The sequence below is a fragment of the Vanacampus margaritifer genome, chromosome 18 (assembly GCF_051991255.1).
Source record: "Vanacampus margaritifer isolate UIUO_Vmar chromosome 18, RoL_Vmar_1.0, whole genome shotgun sequence".
Classification (NCBI taxonomy): Eukaryota; Metazoa; Chordata; class Actinopteri; order Syngnathiformes; family Syngnathidae; genus Vanacampus; species Vanacampus margaritifer.
This window is the reverse complement of record NC_135449.1, coordinates 13,913,150-13,937,731: the sequence shown is the minus strand read 5'-3', so window position 1 is coordinate 13,937,731 and position 24,582 is coordinate 13,913,150. Positions and strand designations below refer to the sequence as shown.

At 36.6% G+C, this 24,582-nt stretch overlaps 1 protein-coding gene across 3 annotated transcripts in view; it reads left to right on the top strand.

Moving 5' to 3' along the window:
• The window catches only part of dnah9 (dynein, axonemal, heavy chain 9), a 195,707-nt gene that overhangs the window by 142,734 nt on the left and 28,391 nt on the right, over positions 1–24,582 (top strand). For all 3 annotated transcript variants that reach the window (XM_077551042.1, XM_077551043.1, XM_077551044.1), the window contains 7 exons: positions 5,160–5,324; positions 6,848–6,988; positions 9,971–10,141; positions 10,255–10,377; positions 14,181–14,374; positions 15,728–15,876; positions 19,135–19,262. In XM_077551042.1, the coding sequence (XP_077407168.1) occupies positions 5,160–5,324; positions 6,848–6,988; positions 9,971–10,141; positions 10,255–10,377; positions 14,181–14,374; positions 15,728–15,876; positions 19,135–19,262 (1,071 nt within the window). The remainder of the gene's footprint in view (positions 1–5,159; positions 5,325–6,847; positions 6,989–9,970; positions 10,142–10,254; positions 10,378–14,180; positions 14,375–15,727; positions 15,877–19,134; positions 19,263–24,582) is intronic.

The following is a 24,582-nucleotide window of genomic DNA, read 5'->3' as shown; positions in this document are numbered from 1 at the left end:
TCCACATTACAGCATATTTTTTGGGCGGGCAATAAATGAATGAGGATCATTCATACAAAGGAAAACCCGGTTTCTTAAGCCATGCATATGTTTATTGAGCCTTGGTATATTCAGACCCCAATGCTTTTTATCCATGAATGAATCAGCATTTTTAACTAGACAAAGTGCAATTTCTGCAGAAATTGCGTGGTAATGCTAAAAAGCTGGATGCTGTTAGCTGAATGCTAATATTTGAATGCATGTGCTTATGAAGTAAATTGAAAGATTAATTACTTAAGTACTAAAATGTGGTCCAAGCGGGGTTTGAACCCAGGGTTTTCGTGGCGGCAGACAAATGCTCTAAGCACTGAGCTGACTTGTTCAAATTCATGGCTAATGGCATATATATTTTGAAAAGTGTAATTCTGAAAGCTAACATGCATTTAATCGTTTTTGATAGTCAGTTGTTATACATTTATATCACATAGCATAATGGCCATGGATATATTTGCAATGTACAAACGAAGATGGGATTTGAACCCGCGACCGCCCAGTTACTGGACAATGCACTTTACCAACTGCGCCACTGAGCAGTATCAGACAGGTGGTAATGATGATAAGTTGTATATATGGAAGTGGGCCGGAAAAGTGGGACTTAGAAAAGCTTCAATGTCTCTCCCATTGAAAATGAATGGGCAAAAGTTGATATTTAACGTTAACTTGTGCGAATACTGTAAGTAATATAGAATCAGACGATAAATACCCCAGGAGGCATTAATTTTTGTAGCAAGGTGAAATTTGAACGGTGTAAATCGGAAGTATTATGTAGGAGTTTTTACACGGCAAAAAAGTGTGGAGAATAAAAATCACAATAACATATGTGGGAATGCTTCAGCCTATGTGCTGTGTGTGTAGGTGTTGGGGTGCGCAACACTTTACACCCTAATCAAAAATCAAGTGGAGAAGGGAGATGATGTTTAATTACATTTAACTGGGAAGTAAAAGCAAAAAAAAAAAAGTAGAACTCACTCATTTTAATTAACACTGAAAGTTGAGAAGGGTGGCAGCAGGGGTAACCTTTATAAAAACATTGTCATTGTGTGCGTACAATGTGGACAGATAAAAATAATCAGATAGTGAAGTACAAAGTGGCTGTGCCTATTTGTAACCATTTGAACGACTTTGCACCATTATACCTTTAATGAGGTTTGCGTTACTACTGAGCCAAAAGAGCTCATTTAACCCCGCCAAAGATAGGCTAAGGAACTTAAAATGTCAAATTGGCTTTTTGGAAGGTTCTCTACTTCCGCTGGTCTTCCTTCTTTGCATGAGCGTGCATGCCTGTGTGTTGTTGATTTTTTTTACCCAGGACCATGTTTGTTAATGAGAGTTCAAATGCTCCACTTCCCAAATTAACTTAGCAGGGTTGCTCTGTGGCATTCGTTTGCTGAAAAGATGATAGATTGCCTACAAATTATTTAAATCCTAATTAGGGTGTTCTGCTGACTGGTTAATTGTTTATTTTTTGCCTAGCAGGGGGTAATTACAAGTGCCAGAGGACAGCTAATCGCTATATGCAGTCTTGTAATTGGATCTTTTGGGGAATATTTGGGAGTGGGTTGCATTTCCCCCCGAGGCGCACATGAGTGTGGGCATTAGAAGGTCACTGTTGACTCACTCAGGCCAATGTCCTCCAGTTAAATGTCCTCCATTCAAACCGATTTTGTCAAGCATATTCAGGTCCATCCTTAAAAGGCCACGCATCACATGCGCTACTGTCAAAGCTTAACTTTTCGCCTATGGAGTGAGTATTAACAAATTCAGATGCTCATTAGAAGCCCAAGCTAAATTAGTTCTAACAATGGAGCAAAATAACTTTAATCACCACAGTAGGAAATGCTGTCATAAAGAGAGCAATTAAGCAGCATGATCCGCAAAACTCACAGCTCACCTGCTGCGATTTAAGATAGGTAATGAATGTCTTTGTCATTACTATATGCCACAGTAGAGCAGTAGAAGCAGCTCTGTAATGACCCAGGAGTGAGGTGAAAGTGAGTCACAATGCAGACATAATATTCTTAACTGTCACAAAAACAACAAAAATTATAACAATGGTGACGGTAATCCTATTGTTTTGAATTCACGCACCTCAAAGTGCATCTTCTTTTCACCTTCCCCCTAATTTATAGGGCTAATTTCCTCAATCAATTTGATTTCCATTCACAGGAGTTCAGTTCGATTCGATTCTTGGGGGGGATTCGATTCAATTCACTTAAATCTGATATCGAGCGTATTAATGAAAGTAACACGTGTTATATTACACAAATACAAAAAAATATGCAAGGATGAGATGAAAATATTTTCATAATTCTAATTAAATAGTTGTTATATAAATTAAAAAAAAATACGGAATATTTCGTAAATATAAGAAAATACTTTTAAATTCATGTCAGTAAATTTCAAGAAAAAGGTAAGATAAAAAATGTCTTTACAATTCTATTTTCTTTTGAATTTATGGGAAAGAGATGTTGAAATAATGAATTCATGGTTTTATGAATCGAAATCAGGCTTGAAAAGGAAAATCTATTTGATATTGATAATTCAAATCCAGCCCTACTAGTGAATGGCGGTCCTTCTTTTGGACGTAGTTTTAGGCAACTAATAAAGCCACACACCAAAAAAACTCAAGTAGAAGTGTAGCTTTTGCGATTTACAGTAAAAAGATCATCTAAAGCTTTTTTGTCAAATACAAGTATAAAAGTACTGCTTACAAAAATATTTCAAGGATAAAAGTAATGCAAGGGGGAAAGTAAACATGCATTGAAGTGCAAGTAATTTACACTAAAGAGCTATGTGTACTACTGATCATTATTATGTGTTTCATTGAGCGGAAGATATGATGACTACTGGTAGTTACCTTAAACATTGCATAAAGTCAAACTTCAATGGCATGTCATCACTAACCTTTACTGGAAGGTAATGTAAGTGTGCATCCACAGTTGCTGCAGGAATGTGTGAGGTCTAAACTGGCCGAAAGTGTTAAAAATATTGCATATGCAATTATATTACAGTTCAAATAACAATATGAGAAAAGTTCAGATGTGTCAATGCTTTTTCAAGTTTGATGGTGTTTTTGAAAACCATTAAATGGTGGTGCTATGTTTGGCAGAGTTTGCAGCTCATTCGTGATGAGTTTGGAATAACTTCTGCAAGTACGACCAGAGATGTGCGATGATTGGCTGTTTTTTTTACTGGCTGCCAAACTCCTTGCTGCTGGTACTTTGTTGGGACGCGGACATCTTACCGTTAAAGTTATACATCTGCACTAACTGTGACGGGTTGTCTTCCATCTGAAATGAGTTCTTAGGAGCTGGTCAGGCTCGTGGTGGCAACAGGTTTATTGCACAATTGTGTACACAGTCAAGCAGCATTGTCTGAAAATTGTGTTGGTGATTTGTAGCTAAACAGTGGAGCTTATTACTAAAGATGAAACACATGAAAAACATACATTCAAAATACAGTAAATTTAAAAAATGGCGGAATTATTCTCTGACACTCAAAATTCAACCAAGTGAAGCAAGCTGAGCTTTAATTTATGTTTCAATCATATTAACATAGTTTGCCCACGAATGTATCAAATATGTTGCCTTATTCAATTTTATCAACCATTCTTAAATGCTTGTTAGTTTTTATCACATTTAGTCAATCTCATTCCGTTTTTATTTAGTCAAGTTTTATTTGACTGTAAGTCGAGTATTTTAATATTTTAGTCCAAGAAAACAATTGTATTTGTTTATTTTAACAACGCTTAACATTTAAGTCAGTCTATAGTTTCAGTCAGGGCAATCATTTTACAGGTTTTGAATTATATGTGGTTTGAAGATCCCAGATTAGCTCATACTTCTGTCTTCTTAACTAAACTTGCAATCCAATGCTGGTTTAATGTTAAGTTATAAACAACCACCATCAAACTTTATGTTAACTTACCACTGTGATTTTGTGGTAAACTGCAACGTCTCTATCCAGTTTTGTTTTGTATTTTCCCACTACCTCTTGCCCACATTTTCATCTCGTGTTCATTAGCCCACAAAAATGCATACTGACGTAGTCCCAGTTATTATTTATTAATAATGGTTTAGTCTTGTCTAGTCTAGTTTTTGTCCAGTGAAAAATGTGCGTTGCTGAAAATATTTTTGTTTAGTTTTCAGTAACAAAATGAACACTACAACATAGGCGAACCACAAGCTATTACAAAAGTAACAACATAAAATCCATCAGAGGTAAATCTATGCCTTTGCTGCAGTGTTAACGCAACAGTAACTTGCAAGTCATGTTGTAACATGCCCCCAAAAAACTTAATAAATATCTATTTTGAATTGAATTGTCTCAGCCGCAGTGACGTTTACCACGCTTAGATGTTTCACACAGTCAACAAAATGTTTTGAAACATATTTTAGAAGTTCTATGTCAATCAGAGCTGACAGACAAAAAACTATGTATTTTTTTATTTTTTATCTCTCAATACAGCAGTAGCGCCACCCCCCATTCTGTCATGACCATTATGTTAGGTACGGAAAGACCTATATTAGAAAAAACTTCAAGAAGACAGTCATTATCAAGCGGAAGCTGCAACGGACCATAATGAAGGGCGAAGAAGGATGAAGCAATAAAGAAAGTAGCCCTTCACTATTGACTTGGAAAAGTTGAAGTTCTCACTTGAATTGTTTTCGATTGAAGAAATACAGAAAAAAAGTTTGTGATAGAGCTTAATTCCAAGGTGAACATGGTGTTGAGTAAAACCATTACTGATGTTTTTAACAATTGAATCCATAAGGACTCTCGTTGGCAAATTTAAAGGAGCATATGTAGTTCACAACCTAAGCGCCTTACTTACGTTCATGTTGGAATTGACACACCAAGGTTTAGGTTGCAGAGATTGGCAGACGTTTTGATATCAGCATCCGACAGGCCCAGAGCCATTCCCTTCTTGCATCTGGCTAACATTGAATAGGAAATTGATTAGTTCTACCTTTGACATGCCCTTCAGTATTCTTGTCATATATTGACTTGAACCTTCAACATCTGCAACCACATCCAATAATGAACCTGATAACATGCACAATGATTACATAATAAGAAGGCACGTCATTGAATGTCTTTTACATTTCTTTTTCTTTTAGTCCAACCTAACAAAACAGCAAAATGGTTTCAAGATCACTTTGAAGACACTGGAGGATAACCTGCTGTCTCGCCTGTCTTCAGCTTCAGGGAACTTCCTGGGTGACACCGAGCTTGTGGAAAACCTGGAGACAACCAAACGCACTGCTGCTGACATTGAGGAAAAAGTAAAGTTATTTTTAATATTTCAATATTGTTTTTTTTTATTTATAATCATTAAATTTTAATACTATTCAGCAAGGGGATACTTAAAAAACATCCTGGGAATATTTATTGTGTTATATATATATATATATATATATATATATATATATATATATTTATTTATTTTTAGAGGTAAAAATATTTTTTATTTGGAAAGTTGGTGTTTTAAAATATGTGAGTGTCACATATGTAGTGTAATCAAACTGGATTGAATCGTTCCACTTTACAATTTCAAGTAACGTATCGAATCGTCTTTTGAAGAGATATAGCTTTGAAAGAAATGCCACATTTACTTACTGACAAGTTCATTCAAATTTAAAATGACAACTAGAAACTCATTGCATCATACCCACTCAAACTGAATCTAATATATCAAATCATAATCCCGCTGAATCAAACTGAATCAAATCGATTCACTTTAAAATCGAACCGTGCTATAATTGTATTCTCCCCCCACCCCATGTATCGAGATACATGTGTACGTATATTGTAACAAAAAAACAGTTTGAAATGGAAAATCTTTTTTTTTAAGATGTGATTGCATCTAAATGTACTGAATCGAATCATTCCACTTTGAAATATATTGAGATACGTTTCACATTGTCTGTTATTGGAGATATATCTTAGAAGGAATTAGCACTTTTGCAGTACTGTACTGACAAGTTCATTCAAATGTATGTAACATAACAATTTGTTAAAGTTCCACTTTCAAATTGAATCGCCCCATGTATGAAAAACCATATCAAATTGTCTTTTGTGGAGAGATGCACAGTCCTAACATATAAATGTAAAATACCCCTAATATATATGTATATATATTCATAACCAGCACACCTGCGATGCTCGTGAGGATAAGCAGTTCAGATAATGGATGGATGGATACTGTAGCTAGATACAGCGAGAGAGAAAATATTGACACCGTTGTATATGCATACAGTGTAAGTTATTTAATGCACTTAGAGCACAAGGTGTACCTGTTAAATGTGTTTTATGTTAGCCTAAAAGGAATTAATAAAACAAGAAGTTGAACTTGTGCAGGCATTACTGCACAGTCGTCACAACAGTGTAATATGAAAGCTGCATGAATGTTCCCTATAGGGCTCATTATTGAAAAGTACAGGCATATTCCTAAACTGTGAACGTCAAGTGTTAAGTATGATGTATATATTTTTTTTCCCTGAGCATGGGAATTGTATGAACACAAGTCTGTACTTTCTCTCAAAGACAAGATTGGAGCGTCCTTTGAATATTTTTATTTTCAAGCATCATATCACAGACATTTTTTTCTGGCGAAAACAAATATTGCACTAATTGTCACTTTCTGTGAGATCATTTTGGCTGAAAGCGTGAAATTGGAAAAGCTTCTCTGGCGTGTGTTTTATTAGAAGCTGCATAAATTCATCTTGCTGAACTCTTAAACCGTGGTGTGCGCATGTATGTGTTGATGAATGCTTTTGTTTATGGGTGTGATTTTGTTTTACTGTAGGTAAAAGAATCTAAGGTGACAGAAGCCAAAATCAATGAGGCTCGGGAGCACTACAGACCAGCAGCAGCACGGGCTTCGTTATTATACTTCATAATGAACGACCTCAATAAAATCCACCCCATGTACCAGTTCTCTCTCAAGGTAGCCCATCTATTGACCGGCCATGTTCCCACACCCCTCAAGGGCCCTTCTGTGAGATCCTTCTTAACACTCACTCCTCTGCTTCTCCCCTCCTCCTTCCATTTGCTCACCGTGTTTTATGCTCTTTGCCCTGTTTTATTGTGTTTGTGGCTCCCTAATGTGGTTATGTAGAGCTTAACGTCTTTCATATTGTCAGCCAGCAAGCTCTATGAGGAGGCAGTCTGAGATATGGTTTGCAATCACCCTCAACTTTCACCAGTACAGTTGCTGCCCCTGCTCAGTTTATGTTCAGACATAATCAAATGAAAACACACTTTGAGTCTGTATGACAACTTGTATGGGAGGAAAGACTTTATGATGTGGGTTTATCACACCAAGTTAGGGCAAAGTCCAATTTTGCTAAATTGGTAGAAATTACGCTAAAGTGCAGAGCGCACAAAAGAATAACAGAATTTTCTCAATAAATACTAGCCATCAGTGCCAAGCAATTAGATACAAGTGATGGCTTCACTTCTACATAATCACAATTACAAATTCTAATGAAATTCAAAACAGGTAAGCAAAGTTTTCTGTAGCATGAAAAATAGAATAATAATAATCGGAACTCATTCACTCCCAGCCATTTTAACCAAAAACTAAAACTAAAGCGGCCGTTTTACTGGATTTTGACTGATTTTGCAAGGACCACAGAATATTGTGTTCTATTGCTTTAAAAACATGGAATCTACTAAAAGAAAGATTAGAATATAGCTATGTTTAATCAATATTCACAAATCTGTTTCAAACAGTGTCGGAAACAGCTTGTTGCAACATGGCCCTTAATTAATAATGATAATAATAATAATAATAATAGTATATTGTTTCCATTGTTGATCATACATCTGATCAGGTCACTATGACATGCGGAGTCCCCCAAGGTTAGATTCTTAGACCACTTTTATTTAACCTGTGCATGCTTCCACTGTCAGGTATTCACAACATATAGACTGATGTTTGTTTGTTTTTCAGTACCGATACCGATTATTAGTAGTGAAGGAGACCAATAAGCGATATTTGGAGCTGATATTCATTTTCACTAAAAGGGAAAATATTGTCGTCAAACTAATAATAAATAATAATAATAAAAAACTCTTAACTTTGTTGTATTTTTTAAAGCGTATCTTGAACCACTTTTAAGATTTGCAAACTGTTGGTGTTTTTATTTTTAATCTTGGATATCAAAAGACATATTTGTTTTAAAATTCTAACTTCCCAGGGTCATTAGTACGTCTTAAAAAGTTAAATAAAAACTTCATCTAGTACAACAGGGATTGAAAGTTTGGGCACCCCAGGTAAAAATGTATATTATTGTTCATAAACAAGCCAAGGTATGACGGAAAAATCCAAAAGGCATCATATTACAAATGAGACATTCTTATAATGTCAAAAATAGTTTGATTTTATTTCAAGCATTTTCTGTACACTTTCAAAATAACAGAAAACAAAATAATGGCGTCTGCAAATTATTTTCGGCAACAAAACGAAAGGAAGGGGCTTTAATGACCTGCTCGATTCTAGGGGTATAAAGACAAAAACTTATGTTAAAAATCTCAGTGTTATAACTCTGACCTGAATTTTACTAGTCACATCAAGATCGAACCTAAATCAGCTTTCTACCATCTCAAACAAATAGAAGATTCCGAAATCTCATGTCCAGACAAGAGCTACATAAGAGGATCTCTTTCACGCCTTCATCTGCAGTAGACTTAGAACGGTCTTTTGTCTGGCCTTCCAAAAATGCCTCTGAGGCAACTTCAGCTTGTTAAAATGCTGCTGCTAGATTTTTAAACAGAACTAAAAAAAACTGAGAATATCACTGCTGTTCTTAAAACCTTCCACTGGCTACTTGTTACTACCTACATAATTGATTTTCAAGTGTTTCTGTCTATTTTTAAAACATTACATGGTATGGGGCCAAAATACATGTCTGATTTCCTTGAATTATATAAGCCCCAGTAGGACACTGAGATCCTTTGGAACTTGTCAGTCGGTAACATCTCCATTCAGAACTAAACACAGTGAAGCAGATTCAAAACATACCAATAAAGTATAAATGCTTTTAAATCCAAGTTAAAAAGTATGCTTTTTTTTGGTAAGGATGTTCAATACCACTCTCTTTCAGATCAATACCAGTAAGAGTATTCACACTTTGGGTACTCACCGATACCAAGTACCGACACCTCTAGTACTTTCGATATATAAAATTTCATTTAACACAATGACAAAAAATTGTGAACAAAGACATTTATTTCTGAAGCATATGATGATTTGTTAATGTGTCAAACTGCAGTACGTATTATAGCGCCAACAACTACAGAGAAGGATATATTCAATGTCAGATTTTGATTGTTTGAGTATCGGTGGCTGGTATCAGCACCAATTCCTGGGCTTCCTTGCTCTTTTCAACCTATGATTAATGTATTTCAAAGTATTTTTAAAATCATGCTTTCGAAAATCTTTTTCTTGCACTGCATGTTCTTTTAGAAATGTTACTAAGCTTTTTTTTTTTTTTGCTCTGCTTTGCTTTTAGATCTCTGTAACTCTATTACTGCTTTTAAATGTTGCACATTTAATTACAGTATGTGAAGCATATTGAGTTATGTTGTGTATGAAATGCGCTATAAATCAGTGGTTCAAATTTTTTTTTCAACACCTAGGTATTGGTTTTATAGGTAACATTTTTATTTCTTATCAAGACCCATGTATAATACTCTCCTTCTTTTTTTTGCAAATTAAAAAAAAAATGCAAAAAAAATACTTTTTTTGCTTGGATCATGCTTGTCAAATATTTTAGCTTTATTTTTATTATCTCAATGGCTTATTTATATGGATTGGTATTAAATGAATTAGTTGCATAAACGTTTGAAAAAAGTAACTTGATCAATCAGCATGGTCTCAGGAACAGTGCCAATGTTGACTGTGCCTGCTCCTGTGCCTTTGCAGGCTTTTAGTGTGGTCTTTCAGAAGGCAGTTGTGAAGGCTGAACCCGACGATGATCTGAAGCAGCGGGTGTCCAACTTAATTGACAACATCACGTCTTCAGTCTTCCAGTACACCACCAGAGGCCTGTTTGAGTGTGACAAACTCACGTACATTGCTCAGCTCTCCTTCCAGGTAAGAGAAGGCTGCTTTCGTCTGTATTGCTTGAATACGAAGACCCTAATCAACTGGCAGCCTGTGCTTGAAAGTACTGTGCAAAATTTCTTTATTCTTTGTCGTATCTGCAGATTCTATTAATGAACAAAGACATCAAACCTGCTGAGCTGGATTTCCTTCTGAGATACCCCGTCCAACCTGCTGAAATATCACCAGTGGAGTTTCTTTCCAATCACTCCTGGGGAGGGATTAAGGTACCATAAGATGCAATACTTAGATGCATCTTCTGCTTTGTGTCGTTCACATAGAATTAATTGACACAAATTTAATTGCATTAAAAATATGTTGGCCTTTTCCACTATGTCATATTAATTTGTCCCCAAAGTTCAACTCTGTTATTTAATTTCCAAAAAGATTACCGTACCATCCAAGTTGCTTAAATCTATTTGCTACAATTTATATCTCCCGGGCTCTGAATCTCATTTCCTTTTAATAGAAGTCATTATCACTCCTTATTTTCAGTTTTTGCCACACTCTACTTGGCTTCAGAGTGTATATCATATAGACAGCCACACTCTTTTTTTCAGAAAGTCCAGACCCGCCTCCCATTGAAAATGCGAGGCACCTTATGAATCCCAAATTACTACATTGGAAACCCCAGAATGTTGATCAACTGAAGTTGTACATCAAGCAAGAATGAGAAGGGAATTCCACCTACAAATCTTGAAAAAAATTATGTCCTTAGTTACCAAACGCTTATTGAGTGTTGTTAAAAGGAAAAGTGATGTAACGGAGTGGTAAATATGCCCGTCTGCTTTTTTTCGAACATTTTGCAGGCATAAAATTCAAATTGAGTTAAAGAATGCTTGAACAAAAAAAGTTTATTAGTTTGAATATTAAATACCTTTGTAGTGTATCATATTCAATTTGATATGGATTTATCTGTAATTGTACTCTTTTTTACTTTATTGTGTGAATGCTACTTTTTCATTTTTTTTGTCCTCTTTCAATTCCCACACAATATGCACAACGTTCCAATCTCACAATGCTCCAAAAATGCACATCAACCAAGCTTGTATTTTTCTCATTCCACTTATTTACAGTTTTTGCGCAGTTTAACGTTTATATAAAAATATTCCCATTCATTTTCAATAGGACAGCATTCCACTCCCCTGCATACCACTCATGATCATTTGTTAATGTAGGTTGTCTCGTGACCAAGGGGTCAAAGTTTGAATCCCAACTCCGACTGTCCATTGTAAATATGTCCATTTAAACAATGCACTAAATGATATGCACATATATTAGTATCATATCATAACATGCGCTGCTTAAGCACATAAATGTGGATTAAACTCATAAAATCCCCATTCATCTAAAGTATCTACAGCTTTCAGTATTCCACATTATTCAAAACAATTGCGCAAAACAATTATGTTTCAAGGTTTTTAAAAAGTCCGCTTCTAGCTCAGTAGTGGTTAGAGCAGAAGACTAGTGCGCAGAAGACCAGGGTGTATCCTGGTTAGAGCAGATTTTAGTAAAATTTCATATAATAATCATTGTCCAATTATGTAATATCCATTATATTTAATGCCATTTAACATGATTATTTTCAATATCATTCCGCATTTTCAGTGACAAAATTCACTTCAATTATAGCTTTCAATATTACTCCACATTTTACATTACAATTAAATTGCGCATCAAAGTTTGCAAAAAGGCAGCGAAAGCGTAGTGGTTCGAATAGATGACTAGGTTTGAATAGATATTAGTCCAAGTTCAATTTCATATAACAATCATTGTCCAATTATTTGACATCTATTTTATTATACATTTATATTTTACATCTGAAATTTTCCATTCATTTTCAACATTTATTATCACTCATCATTCAACATGCTTTCAAATATTAGCATTCAGCTTTCAGCATGCACTCGCAATTTCTTCAGTAATTGTATTTCTAGTTGGAATTGGTCTGTGTTTTGGTATCTAGCGAAGTCACACTATGTTTTGCAGCTGACGTTCCTATCAATTTGTAAGAGTATGGTGACATAATTGCAGTCTGTTTTCTCCATATCATCTTGGCTGCTCTTCTGACAGCTGGTGATTCACCTGGGCTCATCTTTTTTGCCCTGTGTCACTCTGTATTATCGTTTTGCATTGGATGACACATGAACAAAACCCATATCCCCGAAGTCTCTATAAAGTTTGATAATTTAGCCCTAAAGAGCAGAGGTTGCTCATCTTGTCACATTTGTTTAGTAGCAAACTAAATGTAATGGCAGCATGAGCCTTTAGCCTTTTACACTAATGAATTTTTCAATCTCGACTCCATGGATTGTACCTTCAGCCCAACTCCACTTACGGGGTTTGGAGACCGCTTTCCTCAACTGCACTCAGCTTTATGTGGATACCCAAGGACTAACTGATGGAATTCTCTCTTGAACTTGATACTTTAATTGTTGAGTGCTCTTGATGATATTAGCAGGTAAGGAATCTCTTGAGAACCTTCAAGGCTGCGTTTTCAATTGCCTTTCCTGATGCACATCAATATTATCTCATTTTATTAAAAGATGGTTTCCTCTCCATCTACACCCTTACCTCTTACTTTACTCATTTGAGAGTCCCGAGTGGTATGACATCAGTATGCAATAATCAACATAAAGCCTGCTCGTTAATCGGTTTTGTGGGTAAAGCTGCTTGAATGGCGTACCGTGGTGCCTGAATAAGACAAACCAATTGTCTGCAGTTTTGAAAGATAATATAAAACATGGTTCTGTTAGTGATATATACAATACGGATACAAACATTGTAATGCATGATGATTACAAGTGGTAGTCAAAGTATACCAATAATTGGACCAAATTTGAACATTTTGTCTCCTTTGCAATCTAAAGCAGCTAAGGCCCGAAGATAATCCTCAGCAATTATCCTGGGTTATTAACAGTGATTTATTTATTTATTTATGTATTTATTTATGTGTTTATTTCTTACTTCTCCCTGATTTACTTGGAAAACGGTTGAGTCCAACCAGTGTAAACCTATTCAATATTTAGCCTCGCAAATCCTTATGTATGTGGACAAGACCGTGGACAGCCAGACTCTTTGATTATGACTTGAAAAAAAATTGCCAATAAGAAAGATTCTTGAAAGTTACGCTATTGCTGAACCCAAAAAGAGGAACACTTGGGTTGTTGAGTGTTTGTAAAACATTTCTCCCAAATGATCACCCACAGAAAAAATGACAACTGTTTGCCACTGTAATGTAATTACCACCACCTACATACACATAAAGCACATTGTAGAACATGAACGGACACTAGTGCACCTGACGATTTTGTCTATTTCACGGTGATGTATGACGTGATTAACTCATTAGCAAATACTTGATTTTAGTTTTAGTTTTTAGGAATTACTGTAGTTTTAATGCTGCATTTTGTGTATCTTGGATGTGTTTTTTGAAAGTTGGTCCTTTTATTTTTTTGTGTGGATCCATGTTCTGGGGAGGTTAAAATTTGTTTACAGAATGCGAACAAATTTAAATGTCAACATATTGATGAACCACAGATATGTGTACAAGCAATATTAGTAAACGAAGCCCATCGTCTTGTGTGCTATGTTACTCATCTTGAATACATCACACACTTTCAGGGTAGTGAGCACACAGTTATTTATTCTTTGTCATATTTGTGGTTAAACATCAGTTGGTGTTTATCCTACTTTTGGTAGACCTGAAACTATGAACAGCAAACAAGCATGCCATTCTTAGACACATATAGACTCAAGTATGGATTGTTTGCTTTTTCCTATTGACTGGCAGCCAGTCCAAGGTCTGCCGTTCCCGAAAATCATCTGGGCTCCAGTTACCCCCACCCTAATAATGACATGCGGTATAGAACATGGATGGATAGTTGCAATCCCATGCATCCATGAAATTTAAAGGAAATTCAGTCAAAGAGAACTGCTAAACTTTTACAAGCTTATGCCAAACACACACATAATCTTATGAAGTGTCTAAACATTTGTTCTCCTGTCCATTCCCCCCATCAACTATCAGTCGCTGTGCTTAATGGACGAGTTCAGGAACCTTGACCGAGACATCGAAGGCTCGGCCAAACGCTGGAAGAAGTTTGTGGAGTCTGAGTGTCCGGAGAAGGAGAAATTCCCACAAGAGTGGAAAAATAAAACTGCTCTCCAGAGGTTGTGCATAATGAGGTCTCTGAGGCCTGACCGAATGACGTACGCCGTAAGGTGAGCAATTCAATGATCACTTGGCCTTTGCTCTCTGATCTGTGATGCTTTTCACTGACCCGGAGTATTTGTTAAAATGCTAAAAGCTTAACAGCTTGAACCTTGCCTCAAAGTTTGAATTTATAGGATATCATTTCTCACCTCTGACTGCTAACTCATTTGTCAGTTGCACAAAAATAGCTTCAGCAGCACATCTGGAGGTCTCAACCAAAGAGCCTTATAAAGTGACCCAATACATTAACTGTACATTGTATGGCATTTCTTACATGTTGAGCAATTGCAAGAATTTGTATGAACATTAGTATGTCAATAATACTTTGTGTCATTGTTTTCGTAGGCTAACACTTTCTCAAGATCACCTTGCCTTACGATTTGCAAGGCATAGAGTAATGCATGAGTGTTGGCTAGCATTTCTCCATGAGTACTTCCAGTAGAATGTTACCATATTAAGCAGCAACCACCTTCCTTGTTGTTTAGTATCCTATATTGCCTCACTGACACTGACATATGGGTCACCAGACCCACCTAACAGATTAAATCACAATAAAAATAAAGAAATGAGAAAAGGTTATTAACATTTGGTCTCAATGCACCTATTATTATTGCATTATAACACTGTGAATGTAAAATGAAAGTCATTCGTGTTTGAAGAATTTAGATCACAAAAACTCATTAAATGAAGAGAGACCCACAAAGAAACAGACTAATCTAATTTGGCCTTGTTCACCTTAATTGTGCTTTGCCGTGCCAATAAAAAAACCTAGACTGACTGAACCAAGCAAATAGGTAGGAGCATTTCAGAATATAATTTGTATATTAATATACTTTAAGAACTGAAAACTGGAACCATAGTGGTGGACCAATTAAAATCTTCTAATCTATTGAGTGAGAAAAAAATATTAAGTTAATTCGCACCAAATAACCTGCAGCACAGATAGGCCAAGCAATGTAGCATGATCACCTGCAGCCAATGATGGCTAAGCGGGGTGTATCATCCCAAATCATTTGAGTTGGGTGTGTGTTTTGACCTATGCCGAACCCCTGAGACTGACTCACCAAACAACACCTGGGGTTCAATCCAACCCAGGTTAAGAACCACTGCTATAGATAATATTTTCGCTGGTTACTGGTCTTATAAATTTCCTTTGATTTCTAACATTGGAATGTTGAAATTGTTTCCTCCAAGTCACATGGGTAAAAAAAGCTAACAGCCTTTTGCAATTGTGATGAGAGTTTAATGTTGCAGTTTACCTTTAAATAGCCGTCAATCCAAACGATAGAATTTTTTTTTGAGCTTATCTGTCAAAGATACCAGGAAGTGCTGCCGATAACATACTTCCATTCTCCCCACAGAGACTTTGTAGAGGAGAAACTAGGGGCCAAGTATGTGATTGGCAGATCTCTGGACTTCGCAGTGTCCTTTGAAGAGACGGGTCCGACGACGCCCATGTTCTTCATCCTCTCTCCTGGAGTTGATCCTTTGAAGGATGTGGAGAAACACGGTAATGCTCTTGCTGTTTTATCTTTAATAAGCCATAAAATTCCTCCTCACAGCATGTGGGACTTTATCAGAGCATACATACTGTGAACAAAGCTGTCATTTCTTCATATTGTGAAAAACGTGAGATTTTTGTCAAACAGACTATTGAAGTGAAGTGCAGGCGAACCTGCTTGCTACTCTGATTGCAACTCGAAGATTATCAGTCAGAACAGCAGTACTTCCATCATATCTGCCTTGTGTATTTTCTTTTATGTACAACCATCACGGCCATCAGACTGGGTAGATTGAAGGGATTATACGAAAGGTCACATATTTATGAGATGACACCACTTCTGAAATACGGCCAGCAGAAAGTAAATGTCATTTGCTTCAGAGTTACTTTACTGTTCTGAATAATGTGGATGCACTTTATAGCAATTTGGCCGACATATTGTGGAAAGTCTTGTACTGACATAGAATATGGTGCCTTAAAAGAAACTGTCTTCTGAATTGGCTTCCAAACCAGCTCCGTGGAGAATTCACAATGCACAATGATGAACATATGTCCCTTAGAGAGCTATCCCCATGTCTGCTTATGTTTGTATTAGGGTCATTGACGGATACATTTGTCTGATGATAACTACTGAATAAATTATCATGTGGAACGACCAAAAAGAAACAACCAATTTGGGACTTTTATGTTTTGAATACATTCACTCACAGCCATTTTCACTGAAGCAACCCCATTCGCTGTTCTACTGGATTTTCACTGAATTTGCAAGTCACACATAATATTGTGATCTATTGCTATAAAACATGGAACCTACCTAAAGAAAGATTACACTCTCTTCTTTCATCAGGAAAAAAAAGTATAGTATCACTTTCTGTATTGCAGCAATTAGCATTAGAATATAGCAATGTTTCATCATTATTCACAAACCTGTTGAAAACACTGGCAAAAAGAGATTTTTGCAACATGGCCCAGGCTGATCTCTTCATGTCAGAAGCTGCATCAAAGCCTTCTGTATGCTCTTGCATTAAAAAAATAATAATTAAAAAAAATGTAATAAATAAATATATAAATAAGTTTTTGGGAGTAAAGGACAAATAATTAAACAACGTATTTACACGTGTTGGGGTTTTAATGAGTTAAAAACAGTAATTTGTATTATCTACAAGACAGTCAAAAATCCATGTGAGCAGCTATAAAGTTTGTACTGGTGTATGGGCCGGTGTGGCTCAGTGGTAGAGTGGTCGTCCTGCAATCCAGAGTTTGTGGGTTTGATTCCATGCCAATGTGACCATGTTGAAGTATCCTTTAGCAAGATACTGAACCCCCAGTTGCACCCAATGCTGTGCATCAGTAGGTGAATGAGTAGACAAATGTAAAGCGCTTTGAGGACTTTGTAAGGTGGAAAAGCTCTATATAATTGAAGTACTGTCCCACAACTATGTAAAAAAATAAAGTTTTGGTATATAGTAGTCATGTTTGGATATCATGTGGTGTGACCTAAAAAAATAATTAATATTAATATTTTCCAACAAATGTCAATATTCTAATCTTTGACTGCCATGGACGTTAAAAGACGTCAAGTAAAAACCTACAGAGGGCCGCCAATGACGTTAAGAGTGTTAAAATTAGTGCGGTCATTTTGAGTTAATTTAAAGTTCCTTTAATGGCACAAAAAAATGTTCAGTCACAACGCAACAGACACATCCACGTCAAAATTTAGCAGTAATACATTTAATAATAATGCATATATTTGTAGAGACTGGGGTCAAGTTGTATTTTACATTTTTTTAAATGTGCAGAATTTCACAATTCATGTAAAATATTAGATAGCTCTTAATATGAAAAGAAAAATGCGCTGAGCTGTCACCAATGTGAAAAATGACCTCAACACAAATCAATATCACACTCGTTTCTTACAGTACAGTACATCTTTTTAATTTTAACTCAATTTTAAAAATTATTATAAAATTACTGTATCAATGACTAAAAGATGCAGCCATATTTCTGTTATTTAAATTTTTTACACTTTTATGTTAACGAGTATGAAAACTTTTTTTTTAAATTAATTGTACAGATATAAGATTTGCGATTTATCGGGAGTTAATTATTGAGATTCATAATTTTAATCGCCTGACACCCCTAGTCATTATATTTTTTCTTGTGTGACTAGCTAGCTTGTTTTTTTTAGATGGCTAATTGTTAGCCTCATAACGTTGATTCAAGTTGAGAATATAATGTGGTGCGACCAATCATTTAGTGCGACCATTGTAGAAAGCTTTCCATTATGTCTTACAATTATAGAAATCGTGGATTCTAGTAAAATTGTAGGTAATAGTAAGTAATAATAAAGAATACTGTAAATGTTTTATATGTTTTTAGAATAAATTAATTGTGCTGGGCCTGGTGAAATCCTTATCCGTCAATAATCCATTATACTAATTCAACATGTTGATCAAAGGCCCATTCCTATTAGATTTGACTTTCTTGGTTTGCTACATCCTCAAAGCCAGTGTTAAACAAACAAATCCATATCAGATTGAATCAGCTCGAGATGAAGCAAACAGACCTTGAACCTTTTATGAAATCCTTTCCTAATATGATAACAGGAAGGATTTATTTTGGAACTTGTCTGTAAGAGGTGTGCTAATTGAATATCAGCAGCTTCGTGCTGAGTGGATCAAAGCTGAAAGTTATCATCTCATTGTTAGAGAAAGATCACAGTGGTTGTAACAGTCGCTGATCTACATGCCACAATGACATGTTTTTATTACATATACTGGCGGGTTTAATCATCACCGTTTTCATTTTGAATATACTGGCACTGATGAAATGATTTTGGCCTCGGTAGGGGGTTACTATTCTTGAGCTAGCGAGGAACCTCTCTATCCGTCTCCTGGTAGGTCGACGTTGTAATGCCACAAAACTAATTGTATTGTTCAATCTCACACAGGTAAGAAGCCATTTACTTTCTGCTTAAATTGAAGTTTTTAATGTCTTACTGGGAGTTAGATTAGAAGCTCAATTTCACTGCCATGTTGGTGTGGTTATTGTCAACACATTGCTTGTACCTTGCGCAAGAAGTGAACATGGCGATGTTTTTGTTTTGTTTTGTTTTTTTACTTGCGTACTACTTTTTTATTACGTTCTTTGTAAGGTGTGACTGTTTGTTGGGGCAATAGCAGGAAGTTGTTTAATAGCACGTTGGTAAGTGGGATTTATCTCAGGTCTATTAATTTATATGTTGCTATGTACCTGTATTTATTTCAGGAAATAAGCTTGGTTTCACATTTGACAACAAGAACTTCCACAATGTGTCTCTGGGTCAAGGTCAGGAGGCCATGGCTGAACAAGTCCTTGGTTTGGCAGCTCAGAATGGCCATTGGGTCATATTGCAGGTAAATTATAACCATCCTATATTCTTATATTTGCTCCCAAAAAATGTATAAAAATGTCCTATTCTAAATATTACCATGCTCCCAAAGACGTAGTCTTCATATTTTATGTTTATTTTATGCTCCAGCATACAGAAGGCTTTTATGCAGCCTTTGACCTGAAGAGGTTGCTTAAAGCAATGATAGTTATTACAAAAAATGTCCAGCAGGTGGCAAAAGAGTATAAGAGATCAACCAGGCCCATGTTGCAACAAGCTCTTTTCCCCACTGTTTTCAACAGGTTTGTGAATAATGATGAAATGTAGCTTTATTCTAATGCTAATTTCTGCAAAACGGAAACAGATACAAATATATTTTTATTCCTGATGAAAAAAGATACTCATATTTTTGGGGTAGGTTCCATGTTCTTGTAGCAATAGAACACAATATTCTGCTGGCCTTGCAAAATCGGTCAAAATCCAGTAAAACAGCTGGGGGTGAAGGGGGTTACTTCAGTAAAAATGGTTTGGAGTGAATGAGTTAATATATAGTATAAACAAGTGTCTAATTTTAAGTGACTCCATCTATCACCATATTTGAAGGCTCTAATTTCATAGATGGCACAACCAAAACAACTGCTGGTGCAAGCCTTATTGCACCGTTTTGGATTTTGGCTCATCTCTCTGCACCATGCTGGGCACATCTGTCATTTTGGTAGCAGAAATTCATCTCAACTTTATACTCGCTGGAACCACGTCAAAGTTTTGGCGCAGGTAGTCACAATTTAGTTGAATTTGATCGGGCGGGGCACAGGCAGACCGAACTTTACATCACCCATGGAGGTCGGCTTGCAGTTCCTTAAGATGATCGACTTGGCACATTGCCAAGCAAATGAGTTTCTTCTTCTGCCATGTTGAGGGCTGTTTGGAGAGAATGAGAGGCACTGCTTTCATTGGCAGTGAATAAAGTTGGTGCCCAAAATGGCACAAAATGCACTTTTTGAAGTCCGCCACACTGTACCTGCTTGTGTGATTCTGCCAAAATACCAACACTATGTCTAACACAGATTTATGCCGTGCCTCGCACTAGACTTGCACCAGGCATGAGAATAGAGCCCTGAATGTTTACATCTGCGGTGATGTAGTCATGAATGTGGGTTCATTAATTTATGTGTTACATACACAAAATGTTGTGTAAAATATTTATTTATTTATTTTGTTGTTGTTATTGGTCTCTTTTTTTAATATTACAAAAACTTGCCAATTATACAGGGGTGTTTAGACTTACGTATGCACATGCATCATGTTCATGTACGTCCATACTTACTGTACATATGTGAATCCAAGTTGGGTCATTGTGTAAAATGTAAAGAAAAAGAAAAAACTGTGATTTGCAGATTATCTGAATCTTTTAATAATTCTATGGACTGTAGATAATGAAGTCCATTAATTTCTTGTTTTATTCTTAAACTGTTGGACTAATTGCTCACACAATTGCTCACAAAATGGTGAACATCACTCCATCATTGTCTTTCAGGGATGCTCCTTTTACACCCAATCAGTGTTTCAGACGTGTTTTTGAGCATCCTTCAGCTTTCGTAGACTTTTGTCGCGCCTGTCCTAGATTTACATGTTACAAGCATCATAATCAAAATAAGAGAATATTTGCACACAAAAAAATGCACATCAGTTAGAACGTATATTGTATAATAGTTTAAAAAACAATTGTGAATCATTGTATTTTGTTTTTATTTATATTTTACACAACACCCCAATTTCAGTGTCATTTAGGTTTGTACAAATGGTACATACATACGGTATATATACAAAAGCCGTTCCTGTCATTTTAGTTCCCTGGTTAATTAATAGTATTATCTTATAGCTTTGCAAAGCACATGTAAGTACATGATGCCATTACCTTTGTCCCAAGCTCATCTGCATGTAAAAGTCAAATTCTCTGTGGGCATTCTCTTCCTGGAAGAGCCCCGGCATTCAATAGTACAATATCTATAGCAGCGGTATCTGTTCCCCTCTTATCTGGAGGGTCACGTTTGCATTTTAAGTGGAAACCTTGGTGGAATTATAATGAGAAATATTGACGGATAAAAACCGCAGGCCGATCCCCATACCCCAACCCCCTTTTCTTTTAATACTGTATATATTTATATGCATGGATGGTAGATAAGGAGAAAACATGGGATGCCCCGACTCTCCACTCTACAAGGATAGCACAGACAGCCGTTGTTTTAATTACCTTTGCATAAGAATTCAGATCAATAGGCTTAAAAAGGGATTGTCCGCTTGGCAACAAACCACCCACTCACTTTATCATCAACTATCTGTCTGCCTGCTGAGAGCTAGATCCATGTCACTGGCCAACAGAGAGAGAAAAACATCGGGGGTGTCTTTATCTCACTTATTTTACCAGTCGTGTCACCCTTTTTTTTTCTCCGCATATTTCTCTTCCCAAAACCACATCATCCTTTATTCCGTCATGTAACTATGATGACGTTGGTTCTTTACCTCCAGTTTGCGATCCATCCATTCCCGACTAGTTGTTCATCTTACCAAGTGTATACCTGCCCGCTTATCATCTCGCACTCCACCTTTTCTCACTTTTTTTTTTCTTTTTTCCTGGAGAGCTCAGTATTGTTCATTCGGTAATTTTACCGATTTGACATGTCATCATCATTGTTCTCCTTTTCTTTTTTATATATATATATATATATATATATATATATATATATATATATATATATATATATATATATATATATATATATATATATTTATTTTATTTTATTATTTTTTTGTACATATATATTTTTTTGTATGTGGGTGAATATGTGTATGTGCGTGTGTGCGTGCGTGTGACTGTGTGTGTATTCATTAGTTCACCTATAACCTATTAAAAAAAAATCCCATACCGTTCCCCTAAACCGAACACTTCCAGCCAGAGTCGTGAGACCGTCAGGAAACCCGAGAAAGGACCAAAGAAAAGAAAGGAAAGTGAAATCCAGCACCGACCAAACACCACCCACCAGGCCACCAACCAGAGTCCTTCACCAACCCCAGAGACATCTAAATTTCAACAAATCAGGGAGACCTCAAGAGCCCAAAGGAGAAACTGAGGAAAGGAAGGAAGGACAGACGAAGCAGAGTGAGATCCACAGACACCAGCCTCCACCGATTCAATGACCTGAGGAAGATTGTGTCTGAGTTTCGATAGATGCTGGTGTGGTGGATCTGGCGTGCATGAAAATCACCTTTTCTCACCTGCTGCCAGGCATAGGTCCATCAGGGCAGTGCTGGGTCATTGGCTGGTTACCCTTCAACATTTGGGTAATTATTCTGCAGAATGCGAGCTCCTACTGAGAGAGACGCAGCAGCCTTGAAAGCAAGCTCACGGGGGTTGGGGGGAGTCGGGGTAGTTGTACGGGGGTGGACGATGGAGAGGCAATCAGTCCAGCAGATTGGAGTTGAATATCCTACACAGGCCAGTCGGTGGGAATCAAGTGGCCTAAAATGGCCATCTTTTTCACAATTTATTGCTAAATCCACCCCATTAGCAGGCAGTAGCAGACAGAAGGGAGATAAGAAAAAAATAAATCATAATTTGACAAAAGCACTCTTCTACAATTTCTTCTCTGCTTAGTGCAAATCCTCATGGTCTTGACATTAGGTAAGATTTGTTTAATTTTACAAATGCTGGAAGACCATTTACTTACAACCAAATTTGATTCGTATTTTTATATGACACTGGTATGTTTCTTTTGCACATCTTAACTACACAAACCAACTTTACCGTTCATGAGTTAAGTCTGTTCAGCTGCTGATGAACCGGATGTTTACCAATTATTCTCTGTGGTACATTTTTTCAATCCTCTGTGTGATGAAGACCATGACCATGGCCTGTAGTTGTGATATAAATTAGGAGCTTACAGTAAAACAGTGGTGTCCAAACTATGGCCCAGGGGCCATTTGTGCCCCGCCAGACATTTCTAGGCAGGCAGCATATACTAAAAATATTTTTCTTCCATCACTCTTGATTTTATTGGTTTGTTAAAAACTTCCTGTTTTTTTGTGTCAACCTGTATATATTTTATTTAAACTAGCACTAAGGAACTTTTCAACCTTAATAAAAAAGTGCCATAACTCTTCTGATGAAACATTGACTTAAAACTAGTAGAATGGTACCTTTTGCCATGGCCTGTGGGGGTCTGTATTATTTTTTACTGGCACTAAGCAACTTTGAGGAGGATGGTAGGAACACTGCCACACAAAAAACTACAAATGTGCTGAATGCTTTATGCCATATTCCCCATTTCTCCATTCATTACAAAGATGAAGTCAGTTTAAATGTCAATGCGTGATTAACTGCTTTCCTGGCAGAAGCGACAAAACAACTGGAAAATTTTGTCTGAGGTGAGAAAAAAGAAAGAAAAAGGGAAGCTACCCAGATAAAAGAACAATCAAGGATCAACATTGGCCCAGCTTCCATTCGCTGGCGTGTGCTAAAAAAAACAACGCAATGTGCTTGTCCTCATGGGAAATGTCGTCCTCCTTCAGGCATAACATTACCACATTTATCCATATGGTGTCGCCATAATCAACGTAAACTGAACGTTCTTAGTGTTGCTTAAAATGTGAGCAGTAAAATTGTGAGCTCACATTGGATTAACCGTTGATTATGATTTGATGGTGTGTTTGATGATGTGTTTGCTAAATATAATGTATTTTGTTGAACGTAAAGTTAAATTAAAAGCGGAAAGGACGTTATTTACATATTGCGTTGTCTGCGCATCGCGGTTTGAAGGGGATATTGCAATCGAAGACAAATGACCATGTAAACGAGAGTAACTGTTCACCACGCATGTAAACGTGTTACCTCGATTGTTTCACAAACCGTAATTCTTTTTTTTTTTTTTTTTTTTTTTTGGGAGATCTCAGTATTGATCATTTGAAATGTCATCATCATTGTTCTCCCTTTTTTTTTTTTTTTTTTTGTATGTGTGTTTGTGCGTGTGTGCGTGCGTGTGTGCGCGTGCGTGCGTGCGTGAGAAAAAAATAAAATAAATAAATAAGAATTCCCATACCGTTCACCTAAACTGAACACTTCAAAATCCAGCCAGAGTCGTGGGGCCGCCAGGAGACCCGAAGGGGGACCAAAGAAAAGAAAGAAAAGCGAAGCCCAGCACCGACCAGACACCACCCACCGGGCCACTAACCTTCACCAACCCCATAGACATCCAAACTCCAACAAATCAGGGAAACCTCAAGGGCCCAAAGGAGAAACTGAGGAAAGGTAGAAAGGACAGACGAAGCAGAGTGAGATCCACAGACAC